Source organism: Capra hircus, chromosome 14 (genome assembly GCF_001704415.2).
Source record: "Capra hircus breed San Clemente chromosome 14, ASM170441v1, whole genome shotgun sequence".
Classification (NCBI taxonomy): Eukaryota; Metazoa; Chordata; class Mammalia; order Artiodactyla; family Bovidae; genus Capra; species Capra hircus.
In genome coordinates, this window is record NC_030821.1 from 65,662,933 (window position 1) to 65,675,238 (window position 12,306).

The 12,306-nt window shown below is 44.7% G+C and overlaps 1 protein-coding gene across 1 annotated transcript in view; it reads right to left on the reverse strand.

The window, feature by feature from the left end:
- The window catches only part of FBXO32 (F-box protein 32), a 37,223-nt gene continuing 26,354 nt past the window's right edge, over positions 1,438-12,306 (reverse strand). Inside the window, exons 7-9 of the mRNA XM_005688865.3 lie at positions 8,566-8,748; positions 7,391-7,534; positions 1,438-6,766 (exon numbers count right to left, since the gene is read on the reverse strand). Of these exons, the coding sequence (XP_005688922.2) occupies positions 6,677-6,766; positions 7,391-7,534; positions 8,566-8,748 (417 nt within the window). The 3' untranslated portion in view covers positions 1,438-6,676. The remainder of the gene's footprint in view (positions 6,767-7,390; positions 7,535-8,565; positions 8,749-12,306) is intronic.

The following is a 12,306-nucleotide window of genomic DNA, read 5'->3' on the forward strand; positions in this document are numbered from 1 at the left end:
GCCCTAGGGAGCAATGGATAATTATCAGACAGGGGGGCTGGGAAGAGCATTGTAGGAAGGTAGAATGGCCTGAAAGAAGACTGCATGGCATGTGTAGAGAATGGTGAGATTTTGTGATCCTGCTAGGAGTTTTAAAAAAGTTCTAATTATTCTCAGGTGACTTTTATGTCAATTTCTGATGGAGAGTCAGTGTCAGGATCAGGGCATGTTCCAGAGTAAATGTGTTGAGTAAATCAGTCACCCCCTAGATCGTCACCGGAGCAATCACACATAAGTAACTGGGAACACAGTGCAATTCCTAGCCTGATTCTCTTGTTGCTCAGGGAATCATAACTGCTAACATTTATTGAGCTCATATTATGTGCCCAGCTCCAGGCACCTTATAAGCATTAGCTCACTTAACCCTCAGCCATAAGAAATAGATTTATTATCAACAGGGTTGAGGAAATTGACACAGAGAAGGGTTAAGTGACGAAAGCCACACTGCATGTGAGTGCCAGGACCGTGATGTAAACCTTGCACAGGCTGTTCCCCCTTTCTGGAATGCTCGTGCCCCCATCTTCTGAAGCCAGCTCTTATCTTTAAACACCACTTTCTCAGATGGCCCATTTCCGCCCCACACCTTGTTATTCTGCACCTGAGTCTCTTGCTTTTTCCCCTTCATAGCACTTATTACAAATTAAATTTGTCCCCTACTTATTTTTTTGTCCCCTACTTGGACTGCAAGGAGATCAAACCAGTCAATCCTAAAGGAAATCAACCCTGAATATTCACTGGAAGGATTGATGCTGAAGCTGAAGCTCCAATAATTTGGCCACCTGATGTGAAGAACTGACTCACTGGAAAAGACCCTGATGCTGAGAAAGATTGAGGGCAGGAGGAGAAGGGGACGACAGAAGATGAGACGGTTGGATGGCATCACTGACTTCAATGGACATAGTTTGAGCAAGCTCAAGGAGATGGTGAGGGCCAGGGAAGCCTGGTGTGCTGTGGTCCATGGGGTTACATGGAGTTGGACATGACTGAGCGATTGAACAACAACTTGTTTTTTTCTTTCCCACTAGAATCTAAATTCCATTAAGATACAGACTCCATCTGTCTTGTTCACCATCTTATCCCCAGTGCCTTGCACAGAGTCTATCATGGAGTAGCTGCTCAATAGATGTCTGTTGATGAGTAAATTAATACTGACTTTAAAGTTCATTATTCCCTAAGCATTCTATTTTATGAACAGTAAGTAGGAATATCCCATTTAAGCATAATACTGTATTCAAGTTGGTACTCAGCAGCAAGCTTAGTTTTCTGTGTATTCCTAGAAAAACAACAATGTTAAGTTTCTGAGAGAAGGAATATAAGCCTCACTCAGCAAAAGGTACACAAACTCTGTTTGAAAAAAACCCAACTTGAATTGACATGCATCAAAAATGCACCAGTGTGTGTTGTTGGAAAAACATTTATTGCAATTCAGTGTCAAAAAATTTTTACAAAAATATGCCACCGTCTGGTACAAACAACTATAAAAAAAATCAGTTCGTCATGCAAGAAGAGAGTGCAAATAATTTATACAGAAGGACTCAGTTCACACAATATTAAATAAACATCTCTGCATGTAATTGGTCTAACCTTATACTTTTTGTTAAAATGTTCAATCCCCTATAGCATTTTCCATTAAAAAAAGTACTTGAAAGCTCCTAAGCTTAGGATATGGACTTTCACACACACCTCCTCTAGCCAGGATGATTGGCAGTATCGGCAGAATAAAGATGGTGCCAAGTGTTCTCAAGTGCAGAGCACAGCTTGGCGCCTTCTGTTTAACAGCCTTGTATATCATTAATTAAATAAACATTTCTATACTCAAAGACAGAAAAAGTCATGTTCAAACTCCGGAAGTAATGTTGCAGCAGATGGAGTTTCAAGCCGTTCAGTGTTTTGAAGCAGCCATCCATTTTTGGCCAAATGGAGCGGGGCCTGAATTTTGAGAGATCTCTCAGAAAACTTTGTTTGCTGAGTTCAAGGATACGTTGAAAAACGTCTGGCAGACAAAGTCATGACTATCCTGGTCCCTTGCTCCTTGCCGCCTCATGGACTAATCCCCCTTTGCTTGTGAGGTTTAGCAGAGTGACCTTCCATTGGTAGAAGCTCACTGGGTCTCACAGCAGGTACCAGAGGACCAGGAGATGGAGGGATGGGGTAAATGAACCTCTTAGTCTAAGAAGAGAGGAAACACCTGCTTGGTTACCATCAGAATCTCAGTTTCTAGAAAGCAATCCAGGTGCTCAGCGGTCATCTGTCTCAGGGGCTACCTTTACAATTAAAATCTGAGTACCTAGGGAAAAATGAATTTGTCAACGTAGGCTGGTAACTTTATGGCAAGCAGGTTGTACTCACTAGTATGCCGTACCCACAGCAGAGTCAGAGTTCTATAAAAACGTTAAGAGGCTCCTTAACTTCTCCAGGAAGAATCAGGGACGTCAAATGTTTTTTAAAAGTTAACAGCCAGACACCTAACACTGGACCACCAATGCGGAAGTCTTGAGAGGACTCAGCTCTCGTGTCACGTGTGTCCAGCCACAACAAAAGGTGCTGGGGTACGGGGCACAAAGTCAAGGCTCACAAAGTCCCAAGTTTATACTCAGGACCACTGCTGAGTACCAGCTGGGTTGAGGCATGTCTCCCAAATATTCTGGACCCACTACCTCACCTGGAAAGGCAGAAGGCATGCCAGACTCCATCATCACTAACCTTCCTCCCAGCACTAAAGTCTAGGAGAGGAGTTTCCTTCCTCTGGAAAACCACGAGACGACTCCTTAACAAAACAGAGAAGAAAGCGTCTACAGAAAACGTGGAGTTGAAAGGAATTACGATCTTGTTTGTTGAAGACATCAAGGGCCCAAGCTATATCAAAGAGCCCCATCTCTGCATTTGCCTAGAGGTTCAGGAGTTTCTGAGGTCTGTTTAAACACTAATAGGATTTTAGGCCAGCATCCAGTCAGAGGGATGGTTCACAGACTCTCAGAGTTGGAAACAGATTAAAACAAAAAAAAAAAACACAAAAAAACAACAGATGTCAACATGGAAAATGATGATAGAGTTTAGTTTAAAAAATTCACACATAAAATTACAGTTAAAAAAATTCACACATAAAATAGTGTTTGCATAGCAAGATGTAATTGCCCTACAGCCTGGCAGAAATATATAAACTCAGGTGCATATTTTATGATAAACATTGTATTGAACACTAAGCATGATATACTGTTGAAATGACTGAACTTCTTGCAAATCACACACTTGTTTAGACAAATCAGATTCCAAGCCCCTTCTCTTTTCCCACATAAAAACAGTGGAAACAAGGAGCCTCTGTTAATTGCAAGCTCCCGAACAGTTTTTGGAGAGAGAACTGTGGCAATAAGGTAACCACACTTGTCACCTTCCTTCATCATTGCCAAGTAAAGCCCGTTCTTGCGTTGACAGTTTTGCAGTGTAAATCCAGCCCACCTAAAATATCTCCTCTGATCTACTTCAACATAAAATGGATCATGGCTAAACAGAGGTCATCTCACAGCTGACCCTTTTCATCTCAAAACTGGAGATGTTTTCACATTGTAGTTTCTGCTGCCATCCTCCCACGTGACTGGTCCATCTGCTAAAAGTAACAGTGTTGAGTCATAACGTGATCTACTTTAAAATGTCTGCATCTTGCTATAAATTGAGTCCCACGTAAGCTTCACATATTCCCCTTTCCTCAAACGCTGTGCCTTCTTCTCAAGAAACTCTAGGGTTGTTGTTCAGAAATGTTTGCATAGAAACAAATCATTACACTCGCATGGATCAGCTTCTACTGTCCTGGACAAAAACTCTTTCCTTCTCTGGAAGTCCAGATTACTCTCATATTCGACATCAGTTTTGAATCCTCTTTTCCAGAGTTGCGGTGGGGATAGGTAGGTACAGCAAAGACAGTAGAGCATTCTATCTTTTCCAGCACTTTCCGCTGTCATGTCCCTTCTGGCTTTTTAGGCCAGCAGTTCTGAGACAGAGATTCTTTGTTTTTTGTTTTTTAGGTCAGGTTGTCCTGGGAGGGTTTGCCAAAAGAAATTCTATAGACAATCAGTGCCCAGGGAACAAGCATTTTCTTTTAAACTTTTGGGTTTTACGTATATGAGAGGCTCTGGCCACACTTCAGAGGTACTCCGTGTCACCAGCAGAGATGCTGATACTGCTGTGCTCTTTGTCCCCCCGCGCCCCCCCCATCCTTGCACAAACCACAGCATCAAAGACACCCCACTTCTGTTCCTTCCCCTCTCCCTCGCCACCTGCCATTTCCTTCCTTATTCTCCTCTTCCAAAGAAAGGGAATCACAAGTATTGGTTTCTTTTTCCTTAAAAATTTTCCTTGACTCTGTCCACACCACCTCCAGTGATGTCAAAGATCTGGGGAGAGTTTGGAGTCATGATCTGGGTAAACATTTCAGAAAACTGTAAGTCTGTCCCTTGTGGTAGGGTCGTTTTGCGTAGGTGTTCTTGCTGCCTGGGGCCTGCGGTGTGGTCTTGAGCACCTTAGACAGTCCGAGTGACACTGGTTCCCCAGTTTCGTGCCGACAGTCAAAGCAGGCGACATTTCTGGAACTGTGACCCTGAAGGTGCTGAGGAGTCTCGGTTTACTCCATCAGCACGAAGGCGCTGAGAACAAGTTGGGGGGAAGATGTGAAAGGCCACGAACGCCCCAAATTGCCAGAGTCAAAGGTTCCAGAGCCCTCACCGCAACAACAATCTCAGCTCTACTCACATCTTTAAGGAGGCTGAGACCTTGGAGAGAACCTGCCTGAATTAGGGCAGGATGAGCCTTTGATTCCATAGTCTGGACCTGCATTCTTCATGCGACCTTGACTGGGGTGGGCGGGATCCTGTGAGGTGTCACAGTGGTTTGTGACCCTCCAAAGCTCGACCTTAACCAACATGATCTTATTCTTTAATATCTACTTTCCCTCAAAATTGAAATACAGTTTACCTTTTTCTTCTTAGGGGGGATGATGATGAAAAAAAGATATTGAGGAACCCATAGGCACACATCTTGTACAGTGAGGAACCTCAACTAGTGGTCAAGCTCTTTTCCAGATACTGGTACTTGGGTTGTGCTTTGAGAGAAGGGCACGAAGGGGCCCCTCGTCACTAGCTGGTCCCTTGGCTTGTTTCTGTACGTTCTTAACCATCTATCCCCATTTCAGGTCACCCCCAAATAAATCCCTAAAAATGCACTGTTGCTCAACATAGATGTGGACCGAGTTCCTATTTCTGCTTCACTCATTGGGCAAGATCATGGAGGGTGCCCACTTTACATACAAAAAAAAAAAAAAGCAAATACAATTGCAAAAATATATACACTGTTGTAGAAAAGCAAAGTTCTATAAAAGGTAAAAAACAAAAACATTCCCCACTTCCCCCCAGGAATATTGACTGCTTAAGTCCTGAGATTTCCTTCTCCCACATATAACTACCTGTTGGTATTTGTCTAGCAGGTTCCCCTGGGGTTGAACTCAAAGTACCCCCAATCCACTCCCTGTCTGGCTAGAACACCAGGCTTTATCAGCCTCGTAAGAAGCCCTAGCTCAGGTTGACTAAATTTCGGTGCTGGATGTAAAGAAAACTCATCACCCATCAAGAAGAACAGCAGCTGATATGTAAAACCTGTTCTACAAGTCTTTATCAGGCCTCTGGCTCCAAACAGTCCCCAGAGACAGGCTTATCCATCAAGATACCCTAGGAAGCCCAGACAAGCCAAGAGGTTAAACAGGAATAAGAAAATCTTCACGGCTATTGGGTGACTCATTCCATCTTTCCTGCAGCAGGATTTCCTCTGGGACTGCTTTTAATTGGCCTTACGTTGCACGAAATAAGCTACAGCGTGAAAGGGAAAAAGGCATACGTGCTTTGGGGTTTGTTCTCAAAGAGAAGAAACCTCAAAGAGTGTCCCATTCATCTAAAAGGGAAGCCTGAAGCATGAGGAAGGATGCCTCCAATCTCTCTTCCCGTTTCACTTTTGATGAAGACATAAAACAGACAGAGACCATCTACTGGGCCGTGCGGTTTGTCAGAGCGAGCGCTGCAGCTTTCCGAGGTAGACTATTGTGCGGTGTCTTCGGAAGATAAGGCCCTATCTATACCCATGTGGGTTTAAGATGAGTGGTGCTCCCATTGCCTTTGCCAAACAAACCCCGAATCAAAACCCAAAGCCCAGGGGTTTCTCACATGTAGTTTTTCTTCTTCTTTTTTTTTTTCCCAACACATTTTCACATTGTAAACAAAGAGCGCTCTATTTTGTATTTGAGTTTTGCCCTCTCTTCCACAACTCTACGGAACTATCCAGGAGTTGCAATGAACTTCAAGAGGATTCCATTTTCACCGATGAAATAGAATTCCTGCCTTATAGTCTTGCTGGCAAATTGTTAGGAAAAAAAGTTTATTTACAGGATTTCTGTTTTCCATACCAATTCTAATGAGAAGTCCATATGCTTAAACTTCCAGCCAGCAGCTGTATCTCTCCTCTCCAGTGTCCCTTGTCTCAGAAGTTTGGAGCCAATGTTTAACATGTACACTATTTACAAATGAAGTGTCCAAACTCTGGATTCCCAACCATCCTTTCATTAGGGGAACCCTTCTGAAGTGCTGTCATGTGCTCGGATTCAGAACTTGAACAAGTTGATAAAGTCCTGGGGTGAAAGTGAAATGGAACAGCTCTCTGGGTTATTGGCTGTGCACGGGTGATCGGTGCCCTGGAAAGGAACATCAAGGTTAGGTGGGCATTCTCCACAGCATCCCATTGGCTTGTGGTACCCTACAGAATTGCTGCTGCCACTGTTCAGTCACTCAGTTGTGTCTGACTCTTTCGCGACCCCGTGGACTATAGCCTATCAGGCTCCTTTGTCCATGGGATTCTCCAGGCAAGAATACAGGAGCGGGTTGCCATTTCCTTCTCCAGGGGATCTTCCTGACCCAGGGATTGAACTCATGTCTCATGCATTGGCAGGTGGATTCTCTACCACTGAGCCGCCAGGGAAGTCCTATCCTAAGGCATTGCCCAACCTTAAAACAACATTCCTCTCTCAAGAACACCCTGTGTTATGCAAAAACTACAGAATGGGGGGTGGGGTGGGGTGTGTGTGTGTGTGTGTGTGAGAATTTGGGGGCACTGCAGGGAAAGTTGACACAATGGGGTAAAGGAAATGAAAGTCCTTGAAAGTTTCTCTCCCCAGGGCCTGCATCAGTCTTCCCTTCACCTTCACCTGGGAGCTACAATAGTGAAAGAGCAGGAAAGCATTTGGCAACTCCGTGCTGGCGTCACGGGCTCTTACGGGCTGGGCTTGGGGGTGTGGGGCCACCACCTCTGAGACACATACCTTCCAGGAAAGAATGTGGCAGTGTCTGCAGAGCTGAAGGGTGTCTCCGTACTGCTCTTTCCGTGGGTAGCATCGCACAAGTTTAAAATACATCTTCTTCCAATCCAGCTGTCCTTTGTCGGACAAGATTAATCGCTTGCGGATCTAAGTATCAAACACATAAAATTTGTTCTGAAAAGTTCTGCTCCTGCCCCCTTCCCCCACCTTTTTCATCTATACCCTGATGATAGCCAGGGAAAGAGTAGCAGAGAGATAAAGATGTCACTTCTGATCTCTACCCAGTGAAAGAAACAATAGCTTTTAACCAGTCTTAAAAGAAACAGGTGGCTGGTGACACCTTCTGGTGTTGAAAGTTTAGGTGATCTCCATAAACAACTTCAATCTTTTCTCTGCTACAGACTTGAGTGATTATTTCCAGGGAGATGTGGTGACTGTTTGGCACAGTGGCTCTATTTTACATCTAAATATTACTGGCTTCGTGAACAGACCCTGTTGAACTCACACTTCTATATAAAGAAGTTGGGGGAAAAAATCTGAGCCAGTGTGCGGAGGGGAAAAAGGCCTTGAGCTGGTATCCGAAGACCCAAATTCAAATCCAAGGCCATTTCCCTCACCTGGAGAGCACGCCACTAATTTGGATATGTCATTTAGCCACTTGTGGCTTCAGTCCCTCCGTCTGTTTAAAGCGGGCATAATATGCTCAGTCGCTCAGTCATGTCCAACTCGCTGCAACCCCATGGACCTGCAGCCTGCCAGGCTCCTCTGTCTGTGGGATTTCCCAGGTGAGAATACTGGAGTGGGGTTGCCATTTCCAATTCCAGGGCTACCTTTCCCTGCGTTATCAGCATAAAATGAAATAACATCAGGAAAATCCTTTAGCTGTAAAATGTCATAAAAATGTAAATTACTTTGTTATAGAAAAGAAGGGCGATTGCCAATTTATGAATTGTTTTCAGAGCAAGCTGTAAAATAGGAATGGGTTAAAAATGTTTTTTTTTTCCTTCTTGAATCATATAAAAGAAATCTCACAAGTATTATTTAGAAACTCCTCGGACTGCTTTCTAGTCAAACTAGGGAGCCCCTCAGGGTGGGTTTGAAAAAGATGGCAAGGAAGCTTGGCAGGGTGGTGGGCAGAGTGGGAGAGAAGGAAGGAACGGCCGCTGGGCCACACTGACCTGCCGCTCGGAGAAGTGGTACTGGCAGAGCTTCTTCCATAAGAGCCGGTCCTCGCTGAGCACGTGCAGGTCAGGGGCCACCTGGCCCAGGCTGACCAGGTCTCGCCCGTCGCTCAGCCTTTGCATGATATTCAGTTGTAAGCACAAAGGCAGGTCTGTGAAGGTGAGGCCCCTGAGGGCAGGCTGCGGGGAGAAGGACGGTGTTAAGTTGTCGAGCAGGCACCAGGCAACGCCCTCCAAGGATGCAGCTGTCCCCTTGCCCTCCAGCCTCAAGCTGGTTTATTGATCAGAGCAGCCATTCTCCCTGCCCTGAGTACAACACAGGACCCATGGCCGAGACGCACGGAGAACCGCCTGGAGCAGCTCCGGCCAATGGTGCCAGAGAAATTTTCCTAAGTTGCACAAAACTTTATGCTTAAAAAAATTAAAGGAAATGTAGTTGACATACATATCCTGTTAGTTTCAGGTGTACTACAGAGTGATTTGATATTTGCATATGTTATGAAATGATCATCCAGTAAGTCTAGTAACCGTGTGTCCCCATATAAAGCTATTGCAATATGATTGACCATATTCCTTATATGGTATATTACAGCCCCAGTGGCTCATTTGTTTTATAACTGGAGGCTTGTACCTCTTAATTTCCTTCACTGATTTACACTTTTACTGTGAAGTGCTAAGTTGCTTCAGTTGTATCTACCTCTTTGCAACTCTAAGGACTGTAGCTCACCAGGCTCTTCTGTCCATGAGATTCTCAAGGCAAGAATACTGGAGTGGGTTGCCATACCCTTCTCCAGGGATGGAACCTGAATCTCTAGTATCTCCTGCATTGGCAGCCGGGTTCATTACCACTAGCACTGCCTGGAAAGATTCTCCTAATAGCAAGAGTTGGATTCCTGTGCTTTTCTCAATTACAATTGTCCTGAAGGACTCACTGCCCCGGTAGGGCACCCCTCAGCCTCAGATCTCACGGCCTGCCTCCTTGTGACCACCGATCCCCCAAAACAGGCTTTCTCACTGGCCCCCAAACACTGCACACAAGGCTGTCGCTCTGTCCAGGCCTCTGCTCGTCTACAAGTGACTCTTCTCAGATCAAGTTTAAACCCATGCATGCCAAGTCGCTTCAGTCATGTCCAATTCTTTGCGACCCTATAGACTGTAGCCCACTGTCCAGAGGAGCCCACGTAGGCTCCTCTGTCCACGGGGATTCTCCAGGCAAGAATACTGGAGCAGGTTGCCATGCCCTCCTCCTTCAGGGGATCTTCCCGACCCAGGGATCAAACCTGTGTCTCTGAAGTCCACCTTCATTGGCAGTTTTGTTTTTTTTTTTAAACCAGTAGTCCGCCTGGGAAGCCCCTGTTCAAACTCACCTCCTCTGAAAACTGCTTTTGTGTCTCCCTCAAGTCTTAGGCACTGCATCTTCCTAGAATTCCTATGATCTCTTTCAGATACCATTGTCTTTTTTGGCTGCACCAAAGGGCATGTAGGATCTTAGTTTCCTGACCAGGGATGGAACCCAAGTCCCCTACACGGGGTATGTGGAGTCTTAACCACTGGAACACCAAGGAAATCCCTTCTTTCAGAACCCATCTCTAAAAGAAAGCTTAATGGAACATTCCTGCTAGGATATAAGCTCCACAGAGGTAGAAATTTTTGTGTTCTTTCATTGCTATGTCTAGAAGAGTCTAGAAGTGTGCTAGCTTATAGTAGGCACTCAATAAATATTTGTGGAATGATGAAAATAAAATAAATAGGTAAAAACAACCACAACAGAAAGACTCTGTACGTGTGTGTGTGTGTGTGTGTGTGTGTATACATGTATGCAACTTTGGGAAGGGCTGGTCAAGAATCTTTCAGTCTAAAGATCCATCTGTTCAGGAATCTCTATTGAACCTTAGGTTCCATGGAACATTTTGAAAACTACTGATCTGTGGAGAACATATTGGCAATTAATTGTGAGCTTCTCCAGACGCTTTTTCTATTATATCCTTGCATTTATATTTAAGCCCTTTATTGTTTAAATTTGGATGAGCTTATGTTAGCCTATCCAGACCTAGATCCTTGAAGCCAAGGTCTAAGCTTGTAACGCTTGCAGATCTAGCATAAAAACCCTCTTCTGGCACTGGAGTTGCTGCAAGGGCAAGAGACCCAGAAACGTAAGCAAATCATTGGAGAACAAAGGTTAAATGCCACCAAGCAGACAAGCACCAAGTGCTATAGGAACTATCTGTCCAGAAGGTACTCAGTAGTACTGGTTGCTATTTCTTGAACAGCAACTAGCTTCTGCCATCTGGATAAGAAGTCAGCACAAATCGCTCGAGACCAAGACTGTGGTTCTTTGTCCTTCCCATGCTAGTCCTGCGTGAGCTCTTGAACTTGAAATAGTGACATTTTTAGCTCAGTGTTCTATCACCTCTGGAGGTCACAAGAGGGAAAAACACACACACACACACACACAAACAGGATGAAGAAACTTTCCTTAGCTCAGGGAAAAATATCCTGGGAATGGATATTGAGTTCCCTCCTTAAAATTTTAGCTAACTAAACTCTGTATGAGGCATGTCAAGGCTGGAACACATAGGATTCCAGGGGAACACACAGTGGCAGCAATCTCCCCCTACTCCCTAGCTGCCGTCTTTGCAAAGCAGGACAGGCGTGTAGAGGGAAGGTGGGCAGTCACAGGGTGCCTCGGGACATTGGATGATGGAGAAGAACAGGAGGTGGCGTGGGAGGACCATGGGTTGGAGAAGCAGCAGATCGAGATCCCATGGGAAATCTGGGTCTCAATTTCTGTGTCTGGTAAAGGAACTGCCTGCAATGCAGGAGACACAGGTTCAGTCCCTGGGTGGGGAAGATCCCCTGGAGAAGAGAATAGCAACCCACTCCATGGCCTGGAGAATTCCATGGACAGAGGAGCCTGGCAGGCTGTAGTCCATGGAGTTGCAAAGGGTCAGACACGACTGAGCGACTAACACTTCCTTTCATACTTCCTTCGTGTCCAAGATGAGCAGGCTTAGAAGTCTCTGAGGACCCCCTCCAGCTCCAACCATCTCATACTTGGAGTAGCATCAGCCTCCTAACCTGTCAGAAGTGTCTCTGACTTGACAATTTATACTGTTCAGGCTGATGGGCTGAACTTTCAATTGTTTGCAGAATTCAGGACTTTGCTGGACTGTAGAAGGTCCTAGACCCATTTGTCATTTATCATCTGCGGCTGATCATATGAGCCAATAAAACTGCCATGAGATTTTCTTTTTGTTTCCAGCACTTCAAAGCATCTACTTTTTTGGTTAAAACTCCCAGGCCAATTATTACATGAACTCCTATTAAAGTCCACTTGGCAAATTCACTCTCAAATTTTCAAACCTGAACTTTTCCAAAATCCTTGCCCAGACCCCATGCTGAGCCTTTACTCCTGATAAATGATTAACTGCTTGCGTACCTTCTTCTATTTGAATATAAACATATTAAAGAAAAAGAAGTCACTCTTGCTCCCCCTATCAAGTGTTTGGCTAAAAATCCTTTTATATTCACCCTGCCCCTCTATGCTTCCAAACTCTGCCTTGCTCACAGCACACTGTGATTCTGTGTGATTCCCCCCCAGCCCCAAGCCAGTTCTCTTCATTTTTCTCCCTTTTATTATTTATTATATTAATTATTTTGCCAATAAAAATTGGCTCCATAGAATGAGATAGGAAATTCTGAAAGAAAACAAGATCATGTGCTGGGGAGATACTGATA